The sequence below is a fragment of the Athene noctua genome, chromosome 1 (genome assembly GCF_965140245.1).
Source record: "Athene noctua chromosome 1, bAthNoc1.hap1.1, whole genome shotgun sequence".
In the NCBI taxonomy this organism is placed as follows: Eukaryota; Metazoa; Chordata; class Aves; order Strigiformes; family Strigidae; genus Athene; species Athene noctua.
The window spans coordinates 144966214-144991081 of NC_134037.1; the positions used below are offsets into that span (position 1 = coordinate 144966214).

The window sequence follows — 24868 nt, forward strand, 5'->3', positions numbered from 1 at the left end:
TGCATTGTGATGCAAGGTGGATTTTGATTTTGCTTTGAAACACACAGTTCCTGTGACACGGCAGAGTCAGTGCATTTCTGGTAACAGCAACTTTGTTTAATGCAACGCACAGGCTGCTTAAGCAAATTTGTTTGTTTTCTACTTTTATGCATAGTTCATTTTTGCTACATTTAGGTGTTGTGGGTTACTACAGGCTTAATTGTGCTATCTCTTGATCATGCCGTTGGTTCACTATATTAGAATCCCCCTAGAAGTTCTGTAAATTGCTGAAATTAGGCCTTAAATATGTATATAAGTAATCTTTTAAAGCATAATTACAAAAATGCAATTTCTCTTGCATTCACTTTCTGATTAGACCACAAAAGGGACACACCAGAAGCATATTTTTAGCTACTGTCGTACATAATGAGGTGGGAGGTAGGAGAAGAAACTCTGAAGATCTTAGATTACATAATAATTAAGGGTTTAACTTGGGGCGGGGAGGCACATTTTGAAAAATAATTAAAGCACTGTTGAGCTGGATCAGGAAGAGAGCACAAGGTTCCAAAAGCCAGTCAAGACTCTAGGACATGTGCTGTCTGACTTTAGGTGCATTACTTCAAGAACAAAGGCATCTGCCAGTTCTGTGAAGCTTTGGTTAAATGACTGGGCTCTGCTGGACTTGAGGAAGTAGGATATTGCTTTGCAAGGTGGTTCTGTGGATGGTGTTTCACATGGGGTGATACAGTTCAGTACAGCAAGAGCCCCTGGCCAGCCTGTGGAAGGAATGATGTCAGTAGGCTGCAAGTTTTGGAGAGAGGATTGAAGTATAGAAGGTCCCTACAGCCCAGGGACCAACTCCTTAGTCTCTCCTAAATCCAGGCTATTTCAGTTCCGCCATCCTTGAGTTGAGAGGCCTGTACCCTGTGGTATGGTATGATGAAGTTACAGTTTTAATCTTGGATTTTCAGTATCCATGTGCTTTTTTCAAGCACTGTCATAGCCCATCCCAGCTTAGTGAAAGCTGTTCTGCAGAATGTTCCTCACCCACCCCAAACACTGGCTTTCAAGTATGTGAGCTTCCAAGAACCTGAGGCAGAATTGCAGAGTAGTTTATATTTTCTAATGACAAAAATGTGATTTTTGTGTCAGTTCTTTTGGTGGTAAAAATCAGACATTGTACATCTTTACTTCATATGAACTCAGTTCAGGACATGCATCAGCTGGCGTTATGTTTGCTGGGTGTCTGAGCTCCAAAGGCCTGCTGAAAATTGAACAAATGTTTCTTTCCATATTTCTCACTGTACACATGGGCATTTCTGCCTATGAATCCATCACCAGCCTAGTAGGTCAGAATGTGCAGAGTACTAATTTTCTGTAATGCAGCAATTGGGAGATCTGCCAGAGTGTGTTAAAATAAATCCAGCTGTTATGTTAGGAGTCAGTCAGTTTGCGCAGCAATTTCATTTTTCTGTGTAAACAGATCATATACACACATGCATACACATATTTGTAATTTACATATACACAGATATATGCACACAAAAAGGGTCACCTTATATGTCTCTGAAAAATTTGTTGATACCTTTGCAGTGACTGAGTTTCAGAGTATGTAACTAACAATTTTAATAAGATTTTCCTGGAGAGTTTTAAAACCTGGTCTAGAAGTAAGGGAAAGGTATATTTTATTGTCACTTGTAAGGTTTGAAACATCCAGACTCTGATTCTGCTGGTGCTGTGAATGCAAGAAGGATGATACATTTTACAGTACAAAACTGTTGTAAAGCCAAGATCCAGTCCCCTGAATTGAGGGAAATTCATAACCATTTCAGAGAATGGATTGGGTTTTTTTCTTCCAACTCTCTGACCTGAGTTTTTCTGTGTTCTTATTGCACTTTGTTTTCCTTCCCTTCCAGCGAAGGTTAATGAGCAGACAACTTTGAAAAAAAAAAAAAAAAGGTCTCTTTCAAAATATGGCTAGACAAGTATGACACCGCAATATTTCTAATTCCTGTAAGTTTTTGTCTTTGGTGTGGAAGTAAAAGAGAAAGGGCACACATTTCTATTTAATTAATTTGCTGATCATCCTCTTTGGTTGCACTGCAATGCATGCCATCAGTTGCCGCCTCCAAATTGCACTGAAACATTCTGCTGCTGCCTGAAGAAACCTCTAACCTCACGTCAGTATGTTGCACCATGGAGATGTTATCTCCTAGTAACACCAATCAACGCCGTTTAGAAAGGGTCACTGGCTTCTACAGGAGAAGGTGTGGAATTTGGTACCCCTGGAGGTGGTGTGCTAATTGTGAATGTGCCACGCAGAGAGGCTGACAGCCGTGCCATGCTGCCTGGCTTGGTGCTACTGTGATCAGGTGTCTGGGCACAGATATTTTAGGTTCACCGGGTTTTCTGAACACAGTTTATGGGCTTTTTTTTTTAAATGCATTTATCTGTAAAGACCAGAACGTTGTCTGTTCTTTGGAACTTTATAAGCAACCCAAAGGGAAAAGACATCCAGTCCAGGTCAGGGTGGTTCTGCATTTACTACCTTTGGACTGTAGCAAGCAGAGACACTGGAGCCCAGGGAGGTTTTAAATGGAAACAGGGTGTGGAATTCACTGAAGACTAAGATTTGGTAGGGACAACACAATCATACTACTGAGTAATCAGCTTACATAAAATGAAGGAGGAGGTTTTCCCATGTGAAACACAGCCATTGCGTCAGGGATATACACGAGTTGAATACGTTTTGCAGTTGCTGCATGAGAAAGTAACAGTTTTTCTGCCCTATCACTGCTTTTATGGTATCCCACAGTGTCATACAGATTGTAGGTATGACTCTGGAATGCTGAGCAAAAAGATTAATATTTTAACCAAGGACCTAACTGACTTAACAGCACTTTAAATAGACATGTTCTCTGCAGTGATCTTTGCAATCTAGACAAGGCAAGGAGAACTTTCAGAACTTGCAGAAATCTATACCATTAGCAGATATTGATCTATCAAGTAGGTCTTAGGAAGCCTTGGCCATCCCACTGGTATCCCAGCATGCTCAGTGCCATCCCCATGCTTTCCTTCAGGCAGATCTGGTGAGAAGGTTCACCATACAAGAAATGGTTCTGTTTGTTTGATCTAAAATCTGCTTAGTTTTGTTTAGCTTTTTATTCGTTCTAGCAACTATAAACTCATACAAAAAATATGATAGTGGCATGTCTAATAAATACAGTTCTCACTGTATTTATTGTGTTAACCAAAACAAATACTGAAAGAATCCTCAGCTCGTTGAAACTTGGGGAAGTCCCAAAATGAGCAATAACAAATAAAACTTGCTATGTTCCTGAAGGGGGCTGCGGTTCCTATCTAACAAATAAATGTTGTGTCTGTGTAAGTACAATGCATATAAGTCTATTTGATATAAGCACACACCTAATGATAAAAAGGTATGTAACTGCTTAAGAGCTAAGTCAGAAGCAACTAGCATTCACTGGCTGTTACCTTTAAATGCTCTAATTTTACATGGAGAAGATGTTATAATTCATTCGTAAAGAATTCTTATTCTAGGTCTGTGTCCCAGGGTTGAATAAGATGATGTGTAAAATTGATACAGAACACTTCCTCAACACTCAGGTGTTTGGAATTGTGAAGAAGCTTAGAGATTTTGTATTTTCCTGACTTTCCAGAGTGTAATTCTGGTGAGCTTCCTCCAGCATGCTATTTTCAATAGCTGTATTTTCAATGTTTTAAACTTTCCTCCAGCATACTGTTTTAGCATTCCTGTAGTTGAATACATCCTGCACCTGAGGACGACCAACTCCATGTTGAAGTACATGTTAAAGGCTGACTGGTTGGAAAGCAGCTTTGCAGAAAAGAACCTGAAGGTCCTCGTGATGCATCTGGGACTGCAGTAGGAAGAGCAGTACCAAGAGGTTGAGGGAGGTGATCCTTCCCCTCCATTCAGCACTGGTGAGGCCACATGTGGTGTGTGGCTCTCTTGTACTGACCCCCGCTCAGTACAAGAGAGACATGGATATACTGAAGCAAGACCAGTGAAGGGTCACTAAGATGATTAAGGAAGGGGAACATCTGTCATATGAGGAGAGGCTGAGAGAGGAGGGACTGCCCAGCCTGGAGTAGAGGATGCTCGGGTGGATCTTATCAATGTATGTTTTCATACACTGATGTATGTTTTTACACCCAAGGCCTGACGGGAGGATGTAAAGAAGACAGAGCCAGGCTCTCCTCAGTGGTATTTAGTGACAGGGCAAGAGGTAACGATCACAAACAGAAATACAAGAAATTCTGTTTAAATGTAGGAAAAAACCTTTTTTACTCCAAGTGTGATTGAGCACTGGAGCAGGTAGCCCGAAGAGATTGTGGCATCTCCATCTGTGGAGGTATTGAAAGCCTGCTCTGACTGACCCTGCTTTCAGAAGAGGGGTGGACCGCAGAGACCCCTTCCCTCCTCAATCCATGCATGATGCTTGTGTGCAAAGAGGATGATGGCAACTAGAAGGAGACCAGGTAAGGGACTGTTCAGTAATTACTGTCCTCTTTTAACTCTGGCCTTTTCATCCACGTAGCAACTACTTCTCAATGAAATCTGGGGGAGTAAACTCCCCATACACTTAACGGAGTTGGAGAGAGAGATTAAACCTATGGGTGCAGAGAGGTTGTAAACCTCAATATCCCTGCTTCAAAGAAATTAAGAAGAGTATTGTTGTATCTATTTGCTTTGCTATTTAGCAATGATAACCTCAAAACTCTTACCATTTGTCACAGCACATAAAGTTTATACATACATGAATATGGAAAACTGCAGTAGGATTGGCTTATTTTACAGAGTATCTCCACAAGACTAGATGGCTTTAGAGAGAGAGATTTGATTTAGTTAAATTGCCTGTGGGTTACCACCTCCTTCCTAAGCTTTTTCATCAGAGAGACAGCAGGATCCAGTCTTATTCATCTGTGTATTGTACAGCATTATTGTATGCTGTGGTACTATAGGAAACAGCTATGATAATTCCCCTTGGAGTCAGCAATGAGTAAACTGAGACCTACTTTCCACTAACTAGTTTTCCCCATGTGAATATTAGGATACCTCATTATGGGGGGAAGCAGTTTTAAACTGCTTATGAGCATTTCTTTTAAACTGCTGCAAACCTTTGCATAGCCACACTTGTGTTACTGTAAGAATTAGGAGTTTTTCTTACTTTTTCATGTTATATTAATTGGAAACTCTAAAGGAAGAGTGCCTATTTGAGGATTTTAACTGATCTGGACAAATTACTTTATATAATAACAAGTTTACGCTACACTAGTACAGTTTTGCTATTGAGACAGATAATGTACGTTTGAAGATGTCTTTGGGCTTCCTAGCTGTAAGAACTGTGTAAGCTCTAGATAATGAACTGCGATCCCAAGAGAGCTTGTCTACATTTTTACCTATAATTTCCATGTACCATATTCAAATGGGTCTGGGTCACCATGTAAGGTTGCAAATTCAGTTGTCTAGGTTAGACCAGAGGGTCCACAATGGCAGAGCAAAGAGAATGAGCAAATCAAAACCCTGTACAGGGTAGGTGGGCACAAGGGGTTGTCTGTGACCCTCTTTGTGCAACAGCATTTTCCTGAATAGAGCAGGTTACTCCATGTCAGACTGAATATTCTGTCTCCAAATCCCAACTTTGTATGTGCATATTTCTGAGCTCTTACCCCTTCTATTAATTCTGATATGATTCAGTGTCCAGAGTTCCAGCAAAATAATTATTAGCAACAAAGTTTGGTGAAAAGAATTACATTTTCTGTATTCAATATACACCTGTGCTGATGTCCAAATATTTTCTTTTCTTTTTTTTTTTTTAAACCTCAGGTCTTTACTACATGCCTGCTTGATAATAAAGTAAACTGTTTTCTTTTAATCACTAAAAGAGTACAGTGTAATGGCTTTAAGTTTTAGTTTTATGTTTGATTAGTTCTTAAGGACTTAAGGCCTTGTAAACCAAGGTCTCAACAGTGCAGCTGTGAATGGTGGTAGCAATTGAGTTCAGCTACGATAAGCCAGTGTCAGTACTAAATCGATTCCAGAGAGTTTTGTGCTGTCACATATCCTGGCAACAGGAGAGGAACAAAGGGGACATGTGGTAACAAGAGACCCCCTCAAACTCTGCCCTCAGTTCAACCCAGCTCTTCCGTACAATCCATACAGGATTCAAATATTTGCAAAGCAGTTAAATAAAATTGGAGTATAAATAGGAATCTCTACTTACCTGATGTAGAAAGAAATGCAAAGGAAACACAGGAGGCTTTTTGTGGGTAAATTCTATCTAGAGATCCGTCTTTTCCTAGTAACTGTGGAAAGTGATTATGCTCCTCAATTAAGTGCTTAGAAGTGCCTAAACCTGAGTTTTGGTCCCCACATGATTCAGTTGTGCATTTGTAAAATGTTGATTCCTTTCTCTGTATAGTTCTTTCCATTTAGGAAGCTTAAAGAAAATAACCACCTCTGGATCCAAACTGAGGCATCCACACACAGTTATAATATAAAGAATAACAAAACCCCAGATACACCCTATATCATCTCAGGCTTCCCTAGAAGACCAGTCGTCTGATTATCAGCAGTCTCCGCCTTTTATCTTTTGTATTTCTAAAACCCACAAAGCAGAACTATTCATATAGGCCATTTAAGCTTCTTGCTTAATCGTTTAACCCATGCATGAAAAGGTGTAGGAAAAGAGATGATTACAATAGTAGCTGTGCATGTACACTTCCATGTGGCAGTGTCAGGTCTGGAACATGACTCAGTAATCCATTTTTCTCTCTCTCTCTTTTTTTTTTTTTTTTTTTTTTTTCTGGATTAATGAATAACAGTGTGATAAAAAAACACATCAACCAGATATTTTCTTCAGGTATAAGCATACAGCCCAGTCTGTTACACCAAATCAAATTAATTTTTATACCTCTTTCTGTCTCTTTCTTAAATGTATTAGCTGTCAAATCTAGCAGTTTTGTTTAAGGAGAAGGTAAGGATAAGGCACTACAGAGTTTTTGCAAGGGGCCAGGATGAATATTGTTCAAAAAAGCTTCATAATGAAACTGCCTAATAGGTACAGAAATTGGGATTATTGGGAGGAGAGTCTTAAAGAGTCAAAAACCATAGCTGGTTTCTAATAGCTTGATCTGCATGGGTCATTTGCAGATTGAAAATTTCAAGCCATCCTTTAGTTTCAAGTTGGGGGATAAACATTTAAAATGGAGCAAGAATCAGTAAATTTTTCAATGCCATAATGCCATTGTAAGCAAGCAAAGACTCACTTTCTCCCAGGAAAAGTTGTTAAAACCTCCTCAGAACTAGAATTTTATTTGACTGAAACCTGTGGTTTCAAGGGAATAAATTCAGCACCAAGTTGAGCACCAAGCTTTATTTCAATACGTGTCTTTGATTACTTGCAGGAATGGGGATGCTATTTATGTGTTCAGCCATTATTCTGTTAAGCTAGACTTTACTGTCTTCAGCAACTCACAAATGATGTGTGATGCTCCCTGTTTAAATAAAATCCATATTTAGGAACAGTTGTGTGCACTTTACAATCTATATCCCAAGACAGGTCCCTTAAGTAGATCTATCTACTGAGAGAGACAATTTGAGAAAGCCACAGATGTTTGGTGCATGATATATTTCTTTCTTTCCCTATGGTCCTTATAAAAAGGACAAGAAGATAGACTTATTAAAAGTGAGCTAATGACATGATGTAGGGAGTCTCTGGTTCATTGACTGTTATTACAGCTGTGCCCCATTATGTACTGAATACCTAGGACATGCTTGGTTTTTTGAATGACATTTATCTTTTGAGTTTCAAACATTCCTGGCATAAATAAAAATTTTACGCTTTTCAAATGTGTTTTACAGTTTGGCCCAGAGGCTATTCAAGGATTATTTTAACTCAATAAAACTCCTCCTTTAGGGATATAAAAGGGAAGTGTTTTAACAATGTCACTCCATGCATAGCCTTTTATTAGCTAGAGACGTTCTGCCTGCAAAGCCTTTGATCCCTTTTTCCCTGAACGTCAAGGAAGCTCTGCTGAGGCTTCAAAGTCTGTGACATACATTGGTCTCTCTGTGCACACACAGTCCTCACGTGAATGCTCATGACCTTAGAGAAAGTTCGCAGGTGAAGTTTGTGGCTCAGCCAATGTTTCAATTTCAACGCTTTTAGCTACCTTTTCCGGAGGTCATAGTAAAGTTGTATTCAGCAGTCAGTGGATAATGGTTTTCTCTACTAATTCTCTTTCAGTCTTTAACATGAAGCTACATGTGGATTCTCATTTAATATCCTATATTCTTCTTTTATATTCTTATATTCTCATTTAATATCTTATCTTGGGGCCACTTCTGTTTAACATCTTTATTGATGATCTGGAGGAGGGAATCGAGTGCACCCTCAGTCAGTTTGCAGATGACACCCAGTTGGGTGGGAGCGTTGATCTGCTCGAGGTAGGGAGGCTCTGCAGAGAGACCTGGACAGGCTGGAGCCATGGGCTGAGCCCAACTGGAGGAGTTTCAATAAGGGCAAATGCCGGGGGCTGCCCTTGGGCCACAACAACCCCCAGCAGCGCTACAGGCTTGGGGAGGAGTGGCTGGAGAGCTGCCAGTCAGAGAGGGACCTGGGGGTGTTGATTGACAGACGGATAAACAGGAGCCAGCAGTGTGCCCAGGTGGCCAAGAAGGCCAATGGCATCCTGGCTTGTGTCAGCAATAGCGTGGCCAGCGGGGACAGGGAAGGGATCTCACCCCTGTACTTGGCGCTGGTGAGGCCGCACCTCGATTCCTGTGTTCAGTTTTGGGCCCCTCACTACAAAAAGGACATTGAATGACTCGAGTGTGTCCAGAGAAGGGCAACGGAGCTGGTGCAGGGTCTGGAGCACAGGTCGTAGGAGGAGCGGCTGAGGGAACTGGGGGTGTTTAGTCTGGAGAAGAGGAGGCTGAGGGGAGACCTCATCGCCCTCTACAGCTACCTGAAAGGAGGTTGCAGAGAGCTGGGGATGAGTCTCTTGAACCAAGTAACAAGCGATAGGACAAGATGTGATGGCCTCTAGTTGTGACAGGGAAGGTTTAGACTGGATGTTAGGAAGCATTTCTTTCCAGAAGGGGTTGTTGGGCATTGGAATGGGCTGCCTAGGGAGGTGGTGGAGTCCCCATCCATGGAGGTGTTTAAGAGTCAGGTCGACATAGCGCTGAGGGATCTGGTGTAGTTGGGAACTGTCAGTGTGAGGCTAATGGTTGGACTGGATGATCTTCAAGGTCTTTTCCAACCCAGACAATTCTGTGATTCTGTGATCTTGATTTGGTAAAATAATAAAAAGAAAGAAATGTAGGTAAACCGGATGCTTAGCACTCAATTAAATAATAGTCCTTAGACTTCTGGCTCACTTTCCCTTATCTGTGCTAGCAACCTCAGTAATCACTGAGGGAAATAGTCTGATTTCCTCTTCATCATAAACAAAGCTATCAACTTCCCTTGCTTCTTGAAGTTATTTTGTCTAGACAATTTGCAGGCTTGGGACAGCTGGGAAAAAATGTTACTTGTTTCTTTGTGTTTGGGGACAATTCCTGTCAATTGGAATTGCTAATGTAGTAATTATTTTTAGAAGCACTTTAATATAAACCGAAATTATAGTTTCAAAGTTATATGCCCCTGCATGTCACAGTCTTCATATACATGAACCTTTGGTTTTACTCACTCCAAATACATAAGCTGATCTGAAACTGAGGATGTGTCATCCTGCTCGTGAGGCCAGTAGAATTTGTTCTGAAAATTAAAGGATTTGCTTCTCATTTGTACCAACTTCACGGTGTTGTGAAGGGAGTGTCCTCAGAATTTGTAAGCTTGACACCAGAAATCCCTCAAATATTTTGTATTTCTTTGCTTCTTTTTGCTTTTCTTGGACTGTCTAATTCTACAGCAAAATACATACAAAACAGTTTTCTTTCTAACATTCTTTCCAGTAAACTATGCTTCTATATGTAAAGAAACTCTTTAGATCCAAACAAAAATAAAAGTTAAGTCACCCCAAAATCTGAAAGAAAGTGGAAGGATATGTGATCAACTTTTAAGTCTGTTCCATCAGACATTCTTCTGTCCTGGTTAACCTTTGCAAAAGCAGTTGGTAGAAAGCCATCTGTGAAACTACCAAAGAATGACAGGACAAGAAGTTTGAGAAATACTGTTTCCATTCACAGTGTTCTGAGCAGGATGAAAAGATTGCTGGAACTTACTGATAGACCGGTTCAGGAGTGCTTGGTGATTGCTTAAAAGGAGAGAAATACTTTTATCATAAATTACTTATTTGAGGTCAGTTGTATTCTCCAGTTTTGGATACTGGCATTTCTATAATAGAGATGGTTCTTAAGTATACTTCTTAAATTATGAAGGTGATTTCTCTGATTGAGGTAGGTAATAACTAGACTTTCACAGAAAGAGAAAGGCTACTCATCACCTGACAGTTGACGTTACGTGCATAGCGAATAAATTTTTCTTTCTGAAAACTTCACACCAGGAAGCCTGAGGCTTTAATATCCTATAAAGTAATGTAACAATGGGGTAGGAAAGGCAAAGCAAAAATGTTTATTTTAAACTGATACGGTCTTAAACACATTCTGTGAAAAATATGAAGTATTGCAAAGCTCCCACCATCACCATCTCAAAAAGAGAACAGAAAGAATAACATTTGTGTTACAAGTACCTTTGGGCTGAATCCTTATAAAAGCATATATGGCATTTGTCTCCTCTCTGAAATAACAGCTGTGAACGCCATGGCATCATAATTTTGTTTCTGAAGCGAGTGCCTTGTGCAGCCTGAGACTTCCCAAATGGACATGGCGTTTCCATGATTTATTACACACGTGTTAAACATATGAGCTAGTCTAACATTTTGTTTGCTCTGTGGAAAGCATTTGCTATCTTTTTTAATAAAGAGAGGGAGAAATGAGAACATTAATGTGCAACACTTAATGAAGTTTGCTTTTAATTTAGAATTTATTTGTAAGAGTGAGAAATGAGCTCTGATAATCATTTGTCCAGTGACAGCTGCTGCCCAGAAGGTTGCCTTTCTCCGCACTTGAGAGAGAAATCAAGCAGCTGCCTTTTAGTGCAGTTCCTGCTGAAGCTGCTTGTTTTCCCCTTTCCAGTTCCCTGCCACCTTTCCTTCACAGCACCTGTGCAATGCCTGCAGCCGTTCTGGAGTCTCTGACCACAGGCTGGATTCCACCAGCTTCCAGATGCATTTGGGTACTTCTGCCATAATGCAAGCAGTCATCCATTAAAATAGCCATGAAAAAATCAGTCTTTAAAACTCTCCTATTTCTGGTAAAAAACATGCACAGCTCCCCCCCCCCCCAGCTTTGCTTCATCCAAAGTTAGTATGCTTCTATTTGTTCTTTAAGTTTTGTCCTATTTCTTTCCTGCCACATTTGATGTGTGTAAGTGCCTGGATCTTGACAGCACTCTCCCAGAAATTGGGAACCTTTTCACCCACTTCCTTATGATGACTGGATTCTACGAGGATCCAGCCTGGATCGGCTGTGAGGCTCCTGTATGCTGCCATGGGCCTCTTGCTGTTGGGGTGCCTGGGCTCCCTAATGCTGGTCCCTGGCAACAGGGAAGGTGCGTTGCGTATGGCTGACAGTCGCCTAATGATGTTACAGAATCAGATGACATTTTACAGCCCAAGTCATAAAAATATATTGAGCCTGCTTCAGTGCAAGGAAAACATGCAAGAACACAAACACAGGTACTGTGCTAGTTTAACTACGTGTCCTGGAGATTAAAGGGCAAAGGACTGTGTCTGCATGCACACTGAAGAGGTGGGTAATTGTATCTGGAAGAGGAGCGTGTAGGGTTTAGCAGGTTTCCAAAGTGTTGTTAAAGCGTAACTGTTTCCTCCTCCTCCTCCTGCCTCCTGGGAGGCACCTGGGGAGCACTGACCAAGCCTTCTTGGAATGTGCCTGTGGGATCAGCCTCGCTTCAGCACAATTGCACGAGGGAGGCAGTGCCTTTAACTGCACTTAATGGAGAAAGTAAATAGTAATGCAAGCAGAGGTTTAAAATAGTGCAACTTCTGCTTTCTGTGAGCAGGCTTCCATAATAAACCCCTTCGATATTAATCCACAGACTAGATGTTGAAGATGTAAAGGATCCAAGGACAAGCATAGCAGTTCATACAGGCATCATGTTGATGTGATCATGTCCTGGAGATGTGATGTCGTTATACTGATTTGTGAGTCATTACTTAGGTTCACAAAACCCCAAACATTGGGTTGTTGTTGCGTTGAGTGAGATGTGTATGTGCAGCATTATGAGCAGTGCCAGACCGAGTCGTGCATGGGCACCTACTGCTGGGGTGAGATCTCTCATGTTGTCCTGACTCTGCGGGTGTGACTCCAGTTTTCTAGAGAGACTCCCTCCAAGCAAGAGATCAGTTTGTTCATTCAGACATTGGTATTTTCACCTTGACTTGTATGATAGTTTTGTGGTTTGAACACTGGTCCTCTAAGACTTCAAGATTTGGGTTTGGGTCCCAGTGGATCCTGCTGTCAGAGGCTGCAGATTTAATTTTCAGATTATGACCTTTATTTACTGTTCTTGTTCCACATTACTCTTAGAGGCATCATAGACATTAAAGAAAATATATACATTATATCAGATGATGGTATTATGATTAAATAATAAAAACATCAGTTTTCTAAAGAAAGAATAAGCAACAAGCCTTCCATTTATTCAGCAGTGCCGAAGAAATTGCCATTTAGGCAATACAGCCAGTTCTGCTGGCTCAGGTATGTTCTTGATCACCATCTTTCAGCCGAGCTTGGAGTATTTTACTCTGATGCTGATAGCTGGTTGCAAGCAAAAGCTGGAAGTGATCAGGCCATGGCCATTTCAGAATGAAATCCTTCCCTAAAATTTAATTTGTGATCTAGAGACCTAAGCAAGAAACAACAGGACTCTAAATGTTTCAGCAGTTGTACACACATGGCTTCCCAAAGTTAATAGTGAATTCTCTCTGTCACAGGACAGGGAATTTTCTTCCAGTATATACATACATCTGTAAGCCAGTCACATATGAAAACAATAACCAAGGAATAAGGAAAAAGTCAATAAGGAGATTTATATACAGCTGCTATTAAACTGGAGGAAAACAAATGATCTGTTGGGGTCAGTTTCACTGGGAAATCAATTTGAGCAGAGTTTTATTGTCGCCTCTGATAGATCCTTCATGTTATTTGCTTGCACCTTTAATAGTCATGACTGAGGAGGTTTTTACACTTGTGAGTCTAAGCTCCCTGGATCATTGCGTTTGTTACCTTTTCAACATCCACATTCCCAGTTGTCACAAATGCTACCTAACAACACTGAGCGCTCAAAGTACATTTCCCCTTGTAACTCTAGGGAGTTTTGAATGTTCATATTAACTGCTTAGACTAGTCATAAACCAGTTAGACTGTAGTACCAGACAAATAGTAACCATCTGATGCAGAAACATGCCTCTATATGCGCTGCATGTGGTTGTTGAGACTAAACCTATTCATGCATGGCCACACAAGCCTAAAGTTAATCATAAAAAAACCCAACTCTTATTCAGTGAAGAAGTTAAGAGTACTAATACATTAATCAAAATTCCAATAGAAATGAATATACATAGAAGTATACAGGCCACAGCATTTATCCTAAAATCACCTAAACAGTGTTCATTCAACTTCTTAGTCTACAAAAGTACTCTCCTTAAGTTTTACATTGAAATGCATGTTTTCTAAATTATGTTTAATTTAACCTAACTTTGTGTTGCTATTGATACTTTAATATAATTTTGAAAATTTCAATTTATCCTAAAAAGCTTCATTATGTGTCATTATTTGCTAATCCATGCTACAAAATTGTTTTTGTCAGTGGGAGCTGAAGACGTTTAAAATATTTGTTCTAGCATTCTGTTGTTGTACAATCTAATTTTCTTTTAATTTAGGAAAGGAGAATCCTGGAACTGCAATGAAAAATGGTTGTTCTAAATGCAAAGTACTTCTGTTCCTTTTTGTAGCCTGATTTTGAATTCAGTCTCATCCTATTGTAGTTTAATGGTTTTCAGGAAACAGGAAGCTCTTGGCTCTCTCTTCATCCTACAGAAGAATAAATACTATGTGCCTTGCTACTCACGGTGATGCCTTCATTGTTTGATGGTTTGCAATGTTAACTGCCTTTAACTGTGGTTTCTGTCTTTGCTGGATTTTCAGACTCTTCTGAGTAAATAGTGAAATACAGTAACTGAGCTACTCTGGTGAGAAAGGAGGATTAGTTGTGTTACAAAATGGAAATTAAGGCTGACTTCTGCTTAGGCACCATTTAGAACATAGTTTATAAGTTTTGATTTATTACATTGTATTCCAGTGATGCTTAGAAATTAATTCTGTGGTACAAATGTCAAGTTATTCCTCCCAACTGCACCCCAGCCCTGATCTAGGGCCATAGGTCAGGAAGGCACCTCTGTTGTAGTATGACTGTCCCTGTGCGAGGCAATACATACTTATAGGTTACTTAATCCTACTGTATTGTAAATCCATTGTTTGCAGTAGATATAAGCATAAATTTAGAAGTCATCTGAACAAGATGTTGCCTTAAATTAGGGTTCAAGGACTTCCAACACTTTTCTAACCTACCTAACAGATATAGCAGAAAACAAAAAAAGATTGCATTAAGATTTAAAATTTTAGGAGTCCAACTTCTTGCAGACCAACAAAGAAAGGTTATACCATGTGCCGTGCTGGTAATTTTTAAATTTTATCTCATCTTGGTGAAACCATTTTACCTCATCTTGGTCAACTGTTAATCAGTCGATCCCATGTGTTAGTAGAGGTGTCAGTTCTGGACATAGGCAAAGAAACACTTCAGTAAATAGTTGTGCAGGGCAGCGGGCAGAGCAGAAGAGCCAGGCCACCTCTGTGTCTCGGCATACAGCAGAGTCTGGTTTGGGGAGAGCCAGGCTGCTGCTGCAGCTGTGAGGGGCTGTGCAGGATGGCAGTCCCTCCAGGCACAGGATCCTGGCTCCTTTCCCTGCCCCCATCTGCAGGGCTTCGGCAAGGCTGGCTGTCAGGATGCTCACTTCAAGATTTATCCTTGCTCCTTTCTCCTCCATGTTTTGCAGAAGGAGGGTGCCGGTGCTGAAATCATCCCAGGAGCAGCACAGTTCAGTTTCACTTGTGCTTCAAAGAGCTGTAAGCCTGACACAGCGAACACACAGAGATGATGGGAACAGCAGGAAAATTATGTAATCTATACTCAGATGTTGAGTCTTTATTTTTAACATCCTATGTGCTTCAAAATTAAAATTCTCAGATGGCATACAAGATAGTTTAACAAGATAAAAAAAAAAAAAAGCAAGATTAAAAAGTAAAACTAAGTTATAAATACATATCTTCCTCTCTGAACACAAATAGTGTGGTTTATCCTGTAGAAATAAATAGAATAAATAGTAGACGACCGAAGTATCTGAACACACTGTTCCTTTATGCGCTGAAGAGTAATGCCTTAAAACTAGGTAACTTTTGTAATCCACATAGTTAAGATAAAATGGTGATTTAAGCAGATTTGGAATACATGATTTCCATAGCTCAGTGGTTCAGTAGCTGCTGGAGTGTCCTGGTGGGCAGCGCTGTGTTGCAGAACTCAGATCTGGGATTAAAGCACCTGAAACTTTGTGTTCCCTGTGATTATCCGTCACCCCTCCATTTGCCCATGTGGTGGGATGCTGTCTTTTCCAGACACTTTGGATGTATAATTTCTAAACAGCTTTGGGAACTCTTGGGATTAGAAAAGGTATATGAATGTTTTATAATGTTATTGATAGCTGCAGAGGAAACACTTTTCTAATAAACTGCTGTGAGAAAAGTTACTGGTAGCATCTGCAGAGATGTGTGTAAATGAGCTCAAAATAATTAATACTGTGTTAGAAAAAAAGCTATTTTAAAGCACATCTGTATTGGAGCATATAAGATTATTTCAGCCTGCCCTGAGAATGTGTTATAGCACAAATTACCATAATTTATTAGGGGAAAAGCCATTTCTGTTAATCATATATTAATTATTCATAAAATCTGTATTAATGTTACCTTAATGGAAAGTGTTACCAGCTGTGGTACTGGGCTTGGCAATCTATTCACATATGAAAAAGATGAACAGCTTGACTTAAAAAGAAGACATAAAAATGACTTACAAGAGCATAAAAGCAGCAAGCATGGGTATATGAGTTAACATAGAGCTGGCTACAGTAGATCAGTCCAGCCAGCTAACTACTTTGTATTTTGGCTCTAGCACTGGTTTGTGCCTGAGTGGAATTCAAGTGGAATTACTGAAGGATGTTTGTTACAAACCAGTCCTGTATACCTTGCCCAAATTTTTTTCAGCCATTCAGCAAGCATAGATGTGGTGAGTCTGAGTAAAACAGAAAGGCTCTTTCCCATTCTACTTTGAAAAAAACCCAAAAACCACACACCACAAAACCACAAAAAAAACCCTCCAAAATCTGATTTCAGTAATTTGAATTCAAGATAAATTCTTCCTGCTGGGGGAAAAAAAAAAAAAAAGAAAAAAGAAAAAAAAGAAAAAAAAGGATTTTTGCAACTTTTTTATCTTCTCAGCAAGCTATTGTGAACCATGTGATATGTGAAAATGCTTCTCAGAGGATGTGTTTCAACGCAGAACAAGTGTGGAAGTGTGTATATACATATGTGCTTATGCGGGTATATGTAGCTTTCTAGATGCTCTACTCAGGATGTCAACATTTAGATTATGACTCAAGACTGAAAGATCTGTTTTGATGAAAGTTTAGCAAAATCAAACACTGAATGAATTTTCAACAATTTATTTTAATTAAAACTTCCTTTTTCCTGGCTTTTGAAAGTTCTCTTGCAGGAATGGAAACCCAAGCAGAAAGGGCCCTGGCTAATACATGCAAATATGTAATGCCTGTAAAGTGCAACTAGTTTTATATGAACAGTAAAACCTTCATTGGATTCAGCTAAAATTAAATTGTTTAGACCCGCTTGAGCCTTTTTATTAGGACAGCACAATGTTGAACTTATAAACACATGTGGTTTACATGTTAAGATAAAAGATTTTTCTAAAAATGACAGTTATAACCTTTAATGTGTGATCTGTAAGCTGTCCGATGAATTTTCTCCAAAGCCATGGAACAGAAGCATTTGGAGTGGGAAGCCAACCCAAAAGAAACAGAAAAAATAATTTAAAAAAATTGCATAGCCTTCAATGAGTCCAGGAAACCTAGGTCCAATCTTGGAACAGCGGGTAGAGCTGGGTGGTCTAAAGCTGAAATGATGTTCAGGAGTCTTAGGTAATTATGATTTTTTCATGTAACATTGATAGTGCTTCCAAGTTTTGGGTGGTGGGTGTGTCTGTGGCATGAAATCAATAGTTGTGCCTAACTCTGATTAATACAGATCAGAAATGAGGTAATTTTGCAGTTTTAGATTTTTTTCTTCAAATTTCATTTGTGGTAAAGGGAAAGTGTATATGGGAGCAATTTGTATCTGGAGAGCTTACCAAATAATGTTGTAAAAGAAGCCATATTCTGTATCACTAGCCATGGATACCATTAGCTCCTTGTACGTAATGCATCCCAGCACCATTTTACACTTGCATATGAAAATGTTATTGGAGTTCTGCAGAATCTGGTAATGATAATACTTCAGCATTATAAAAAATAGGTAGTACTGTTATTTTGTTCTCTATTTTAGTATATCAAATGTATTTCATTGCTTACACTGTAGTAGCAGATCGAAACCATCTGCTGTCTTGCCACTAGTCCGCCAGTCTAACAAAATCTCAGTTCATTTTCCTTGAGGCCAGTGTGCTTTAAAGCACGTGTACTAGGACTATAATCCAGCTGCTGAATGTTGATACAAGTCCAGACCTTTGCTCATGAGTCTCTTAAATGGAAACAATACTCTTTGCCAAGGATTGGAACAGAGATAAACTCAGATTGCTTTTCTCTCTTCTCTCCTACCCCCATCCCCGTTACAGCTCCATCCCCTATCACAGTCATAAGGAAAGACAGGACATCCAGGAACAGCGTGTCTCTGTCTTGGCAGGAACCCGAACATCCAAATGGGATCATCTTGGACTACGAGGTCAAATACTATGAAAAGGTGGGAAGAAAGATTGAAGGGGAGGGTTTTATGCTGGTAATACTGTAATGAAATTATTGCATCTTGCCGATGTTAAGTATCTAGAGACACTCCTGTTCACTCACTGCCTCAAATACACCAAGTGTTGAAACTGTTCAATTTTTGGTAAGGAGAACAACATGAAAATATCAAGTGAAATTGCTCAGTTGCATTGTCTACCAAGTTCATCCCCAAACACATAAGAACAAATATAGAAAATAATGCAGACAAGCTGTAATAATTTTTTTTTCTTGAGTACAGTTTACATACTCAGTTCTGTTATGCTGTCAGTGTTCATACATTTATTTGTCAGCATCCATGTGTTGGTGCTTCCCTGTGGTGCAAGCGTCTTTTACACAAAAATGATTTGGAAAAGAGATGAGCAATACTTTCAGTGACTGGTTTGCACTATGACAGTTCCCCCTTTTCATGAATAACTGAAATTTTCATAAATTTTATGTAAATAACTACAAAGCAAAGAAAATGTGCCATTACATAGGTTCTGCTTTATATTGACTTTTTTTGTATTTACAGCTGTTGATTTCTACATTGTATATAGATATGTATTTAGGAAAAAAAAAATAAATCTTCATAGCAGAATGGGGTTTTTGTAGTAAATCTTACTCATAAAATTGAAAAGATCATAAATTGTGGTAAAGACTGTAAAGAGCAGTATTAGCCGTTTGTAGATTTGTCAGAGAGAGCTTTTGATGGAATATATTGCTATTGAAGTTGACAAACTTTGGAAAAAAGTCAGATATAATGATTTAATTTAGCATTTACTAATGCTGTTCATATCTAGAAATCAGGCTTGTATTTCATACGTAACAGGGAAGGTGTGGTGCCAATATCCACTTAGAAACTGCTGTTAAAAAGACTCCATGGGTATTCAGCTAATCTTTCGAAAGTTTTCTCATGGAGCTTACTAGTGGGACAGCGTGGTACTGATAGTCTATGCCTAATCTCCAGGCAAAGAATGGGGATAGGAAGGCTGTAATTTGAAAGGATTTCTCCCAGATTAATATGTTATCTGGCTTTGAGTGGGGTTTTTATGGTGAGCAGTTGAACCTTCAAAGACATTGGTAAAAATCTGAACATATGTAATACTACTGATAAAAGGGGAAAAATAAAGCTTCCTAAACATTTCAGTTCAGTCTCACCTTATAGCACAGTAGCCAATAGACCCTCACTTTTGTATTTTTCTTTTATTTCAATGAGGACAGGAACAAGTCCAGATTCTGGGCTTGAGAAGTAAAAGAGAACCAGATCATACATCAGATTGTCTTTATTTGTACATCCTCAGCACCAAAGGGACACAGGAATTATTTAGGCTCTCTTGTTTCCAATTTTTTAAAAGAAAAGAAAATAGGTGCTGCTTGGAAGAACTATTTAGTTCACAGAGAGCCTATGCCTGAAATATGCCAGAACTTCAGCCTGTTTTGCACAGGCCAGGTTATTTATCTGCATGATTAACTTGTGCTTCATTTGAGACCTATCTGGCTGATCTTGGTGCCATTTGGCCATACCTTTGTTTTCGAAGAGCTGTGGCAGCCCTGACTTGGGTCCACCTCCATCCTCCCCAGGTGGAAGTCCTTGCCTGGGCAGCTCTGCACAAGTACCGTGGGGTGCTGGATGGAACACACGGGTGTGTTGCACATCATGGCATTAAAGTGATGTCTCAGGTTATAGTTGCTCCGAAGGGAGAGAATTTTTTCCCCTTGTGTGCACTTAGTTCATTTTAATTGAACGACCGAGAAGTTTTATTTGTGTTTTTTCTGCAGTGTTGTGATCATCGTTCTACACTGAAGTTGGCTTGCTTTAGTCAAGAAAATTGTCACCTTCCCATACTGTTGTATGCACAGACTGAGCATGCAGCTGCTATTCCCAAGTATATCCAGTCTTATGGAGCAACTGGTTGTCATAAGACAGCTTCATAAGACAACAAATCTTATGAGGTTGATCTTGCACATGTGTTTCTTTCCTTTGAAGTCTGTGATCGAGAGTTCATATGCACCAATCAGCTTTCTTAAACCAAAGAGCCAACGGCTTGACAATAGGAATCAGACCATTTAGAGCAAAGGGTTTTTAAAAAGCAACTGACACCAGTGTTTTTAATGTGTAGTCTCCACCCCCCTGGGGAGTCTGAAGCCTATTCCTCAGGGTTTATGAAACGTAACTAAGAAAAGCAAATCTGTTGTCAGGAGTCATAAATCCATTGCCCTTTTCAGATCTGCAAACTGAAAAAGCTTGAAAACTACTACTCTGTACAAGTTAAACGTACCTGAGGTCGGAGTAGCCCATGCTGGACTGTTATTCTTCATTTCTTTTCCAAACACCTTTGGGAGATGCTGCTTTTCAGTCTGAGACCTCTAAGCAGTCCCCATCCCTCCATCTTGAAAAGAGAGATTTCTTTTTCAGGCTGGTCCAGTCCATTTGATTTTCTGCTTCAGAAATCATTTTGGTTGTGCTCATGAAAAAACCCACTGCTGTTAAGTGGCATCTGCTAGGAAATAAACCCTTCACAGTTAGCAGTCTGGGTATTTCTCCTGACAACTTGTACCTGATTGCTGGTAGATGATTTATGTAGATCCATTCTTTTCCCTCCTGCTTGTTTTTACTTGTCATACTTTTTGTAACCTCTTAGAAATTAATAAATACAACATTCATAGAGTAATACAGGTCAGCCCAATTTTGTCGTAAGCCTTGTCCATGCAAATAGTTTGGGGTTTTTTTTAAGTTGTTTTTAAATTTCAAAGAACACGTGATATTTATGGGCAAGTGCGTGTTACTGATATTCAGCATGTCAGAATATATTTTGAATGAAAATATAATGTCCTGTATCTAAATTATGATATCATGTAGTTTTTGCATTATTGTCATGAAGTATGTGGAAATAGTTATTTTCTGCAAGGATAATTAATTAACCTTTTTTTTTTTTTTTTTCACCAGTGATTTTGCTTGTGTAACCAAGAGAGAATAAGAGCTTTTGTGATGTTTCTAGGGAAATTAGGAGCTACAGTTTTAGGAAAATGTTTTAACTTTTTTGAATGAACCTATGTGGTTTTAATGCATAACATTATGAACTGAATGTGACAGTTTTTCAGACTCACTGTTTGGAATGGAATTGTATTTTCTGTAAAAATCTATAGGACCTGATTCTGAGGCCCCAGTTACTATTTATTCAAAACAGTTAAAAAGAAAATCCTCTTTCAGAGGTATACTGTATGGAACTTCTGAGCATTTATTTTATGGTAGGGCATAACTTTTTATGTTAAGTTAATGGTACCAAATGACACCCCAGTTTAGTCCATCCATGTAATGCTGTACTGGATTTTAACTGTCTCAGCTGTCAAAGTGCAGGTATAACAAGTCAGTTGCTTTCATTGCACAAGCAGATACTTTCTTTCCTCCTTGTCCTTTCACATAATTACGATATAATAATCAATAATTCTCTGGAAGGAGTATCTTGTCATGAAAAAAAAAAAAAAAAAAAGACGTCTCCTAAATACCACACATAAACTATTAATTGCTTGATTTAATATGTCTTACAATTATGATAACTAAATCCCACACACTTTATTAAGGTGAAATCTGCTGCAAGCCATGAGTGAAATTTTGTTGCAGCCTCACATTAATAAAATAGATTTGCCTCTGCCATCATTGAAACTGTGTGCTCAGTAGACTGGGTAAAGCCAACAAATAAATAATAATATCTAGTCTGTGCTCTTTCTGAGGCTGAAAAAGTAAATTATATGCAAATGCACTTAGTTGCTTTTAAACTTTTATTATTCTGGCTTTGAGAGTAGGTAGGTCGTGTATACTCCACAAGGTTTATAGGAACTGTCTTATCAACAAGCAGTTCACACCTGGCAGTAAGGAGAAACAGTATTGTTATCGAGACTGTGGGTTCCTCCCAAAGACGTGTAGTCTGGTTTTGGCTTCTGAAGTCTACGTGCAGCTGATGGAGAAAATGTTCATAATATAAACACTTAACTGTGCTTATCTGAAAAAGGACATACCGTTCACTCTCGGTAGTACTGCCACTATAAATTTTAATGTATCCCAAATATGTCTTTCGTAAAACATAATTTAAAATTACAAAATGTCATTTCCAAATGAGACACTAACAGTACTGGGATTTGCTTCCCAGTAAAGACTATGTCTGGTAAACTATGCAGAAATATTCAGGGAGAATATGCTTTGTGCGTCCAAGTTCAAATTTATCATCAAACAACGTGTTCGATTAAATTCTGCCTGGCAAAGACTGACTCTCCTTTTTGTATATTCCTTCTGCTTATGGCAGCTATAGTGTTGTATCTGTGAAATTTTACTTCATCCCTAAGAAAGATAAACTTGGGCTTTTATGTGGTGTTTCACTGATTTGATTACGAGTGTAACATAAAATATGACTTTAAAAATACATGTATAAAAAGCTTACCATAAACTAAGATACCATGACATCCTCCATACCATTGTTTAAAACATTTATTTTCAAAGTTCCATTGTGGATTATTAGCAGACAGGGACATGACTATATTTTCACTTGCACATATGTATCTGCACAAGAAGGAAATGTTTGCATTTCATAAAAGCAGCCTGAAGTGAGATCAAAATTAATGTCCAGTCATAGCATACACAAAAGATTTTATACTTTAAAGACAAGATTATTATGTCTTTGAAATTAAAATAGTTGCCTACATTCAGCTGAACAATGAGATAAGGAAAGTCTGCAAATTATAATACTAGGCCTTTGTTAGTTTAAAAATAAATAAATTTATGCGAACCTGTTAGCTCCTTAGAATGTCTTCCTGAAATTTTATCCCTGAATTTATAACAGAAAACTTTTTCACAGAAGTATCTGAAAACTATGAGGTCTAGTGCTGATTTCCTGGTTTCCTTTTTTTTTTTAGTGCCAAGAAAATGGGCTATGGTAAACATTTTTATAGTCATTCTTTGAAGGCTACATCCAGCTCACCCTGTCTGAGGTTTTGGTTCTGGATGGTAACCTTTAGGCACAAGCTTAGCTGCCTTGCTGCCTTTTCTGAGGTTTTTTTGGTTTGTTTTTTTTTATTTTCCCTTTCTTCTTTCACTGTGATTACTCATGTGCATAATGTTGAATATTATCTGGAGATTTTGGCAATTACACAGCTATGGTGTAAATATTTCTTTTTGTCTCTCTATCAAAGACTGGTAAGAACAGGTTAGTGAGGCTTCTGTAGCACCGAAGTGAACATTTTCTGATGACCACCTATTAGAATAAATGTAACTTTCTTACTCTAGACAGCACTGAAGAGCAAACACACTAAACCAGCTCTAGTCTTTTCACATGAAGGTGAGATGGCTTTGACAATGGGTGTGTTGAGTATTTTCCAACCTCTGTACTTGTGCATCAGCACTCTAGAATTGTCAAATTTAAAATGTCAGTCCCTTACAATTTAATGCAATGCCATGAAAAGTAGTGGGAATTAGGTGAGATTGTTTGCATCCAAGATACGTTAATTTAACTCAGTTTCTGCTTTCAACCAGGGAAAACTCGATGGTTTTAGTGTGTTTCAGACCGTTCAAAGGGCAGCATATGAAATCCCAGAATAAAAAAGTTCATGGTTGGGAACCTAAACAACTCTGATTCTCATAGTTCCCCACATGTGTGGCTGCTGTCCAAGATTTTTTCTGAGGTAGTTCAAGCTGCCATTTTTAGGAAACTAAAAATGCTCTTTTGGTACAGGATGGCTTTAGTAAAATAAGCATACCTTGGTCTCCAAATGCATGCTTAAATTTTTAGACTGTGTGCTTACAGTGGGACTGAGACATCAGAAGTGTCAGAATTAACTTTTTACACAGGATGAAGTGTATCCAAACCTACTAAATTACAAAATGGTCCATTTCTTATTTTATATAAAAAGTCATTACGTCAGAAAAATGTGACTACTAAGCAGAGTGTAGTTGTGAGCGCATCATCTGTACTGGACACACGCCTTGCTCTTTAGCAAAAAGCAATAAGGAGAAAACACACATTTCCTTCCTGTCTACTAAAGCCCAAGACTCATTCTGAAGCAAGTTCAGTGGAGTTTTGCCCAAATGAGGATGGACCCATCAATCTCATAGTTTTTATAGCATAGTAGAACACCCGTTACATTCGCCTGTTCTCAGAGCGGAGGTGTGGAGCCTGAGTGGAGTTTCTCTTCTGACTGTTATAAAGCTAAACACTGTCTTGTAAAATGCGAGGCAGTAAAAACTGCATCCTGCAATAGCTCTGCAGGGCCCTAATATGTCTGTTGGCCTGTTACAACTTCCAGTTCAGTGCAGTAGGCAAATCTGTTTTATGCTTTTTCAATAACAGTTTAATCTTCATTTTCATGTTTTATTGCAGACTATGGACTGAATGATGCAAAGCCATTTAATGAAATGTCATGTACACAACATGTCTAGTATTTGCTTTACAGCATAGGGCCATAGAAGCTCTAATGATTTAGATTTCTTGCTAATAAAAAAATTTTCAGCTGATTGAAATGCTGTACAAGCATTCGTCGGGCTATAAATATTAAAAAAATACGCTGGTGCTCTCCAGGTCATTTGTAATAATTTTGTACCAACCACCTATTGTTTCTGGTTTTTTAGGGTGTGGTTTTAATCTGATAATTTCTCTTCCCAAAAGCAGGAACAAGA

At 38.9% G+C, this 24868-nt stretch overlaps 1 protein-coding gene across 1 annotated transcript in view; it reads left to right on the forward strand.

The window, feature by feature from the left end:
- EPHA3 (EPH receptor A3) overlaps positions 1 to 24868 on the forward strand; it is a 237180-nt gene that overhangs the window by 157063 nt on the left and 55249 nt on the right. The window contains exons 6-7 of the mRNA XM_074900579.1: positions 18060 to 18184; positions 23483 to 23534. Of these exons, the coding sequence (XP_074756680.1) occupies positions 18060 to 18184; positions 23483 to 23534 (177 nt within the window). The remainder of the gene's footprint in view (positions 1 to 18059; positions 18185 to 23482; positions 23535 to 24868) is intronic.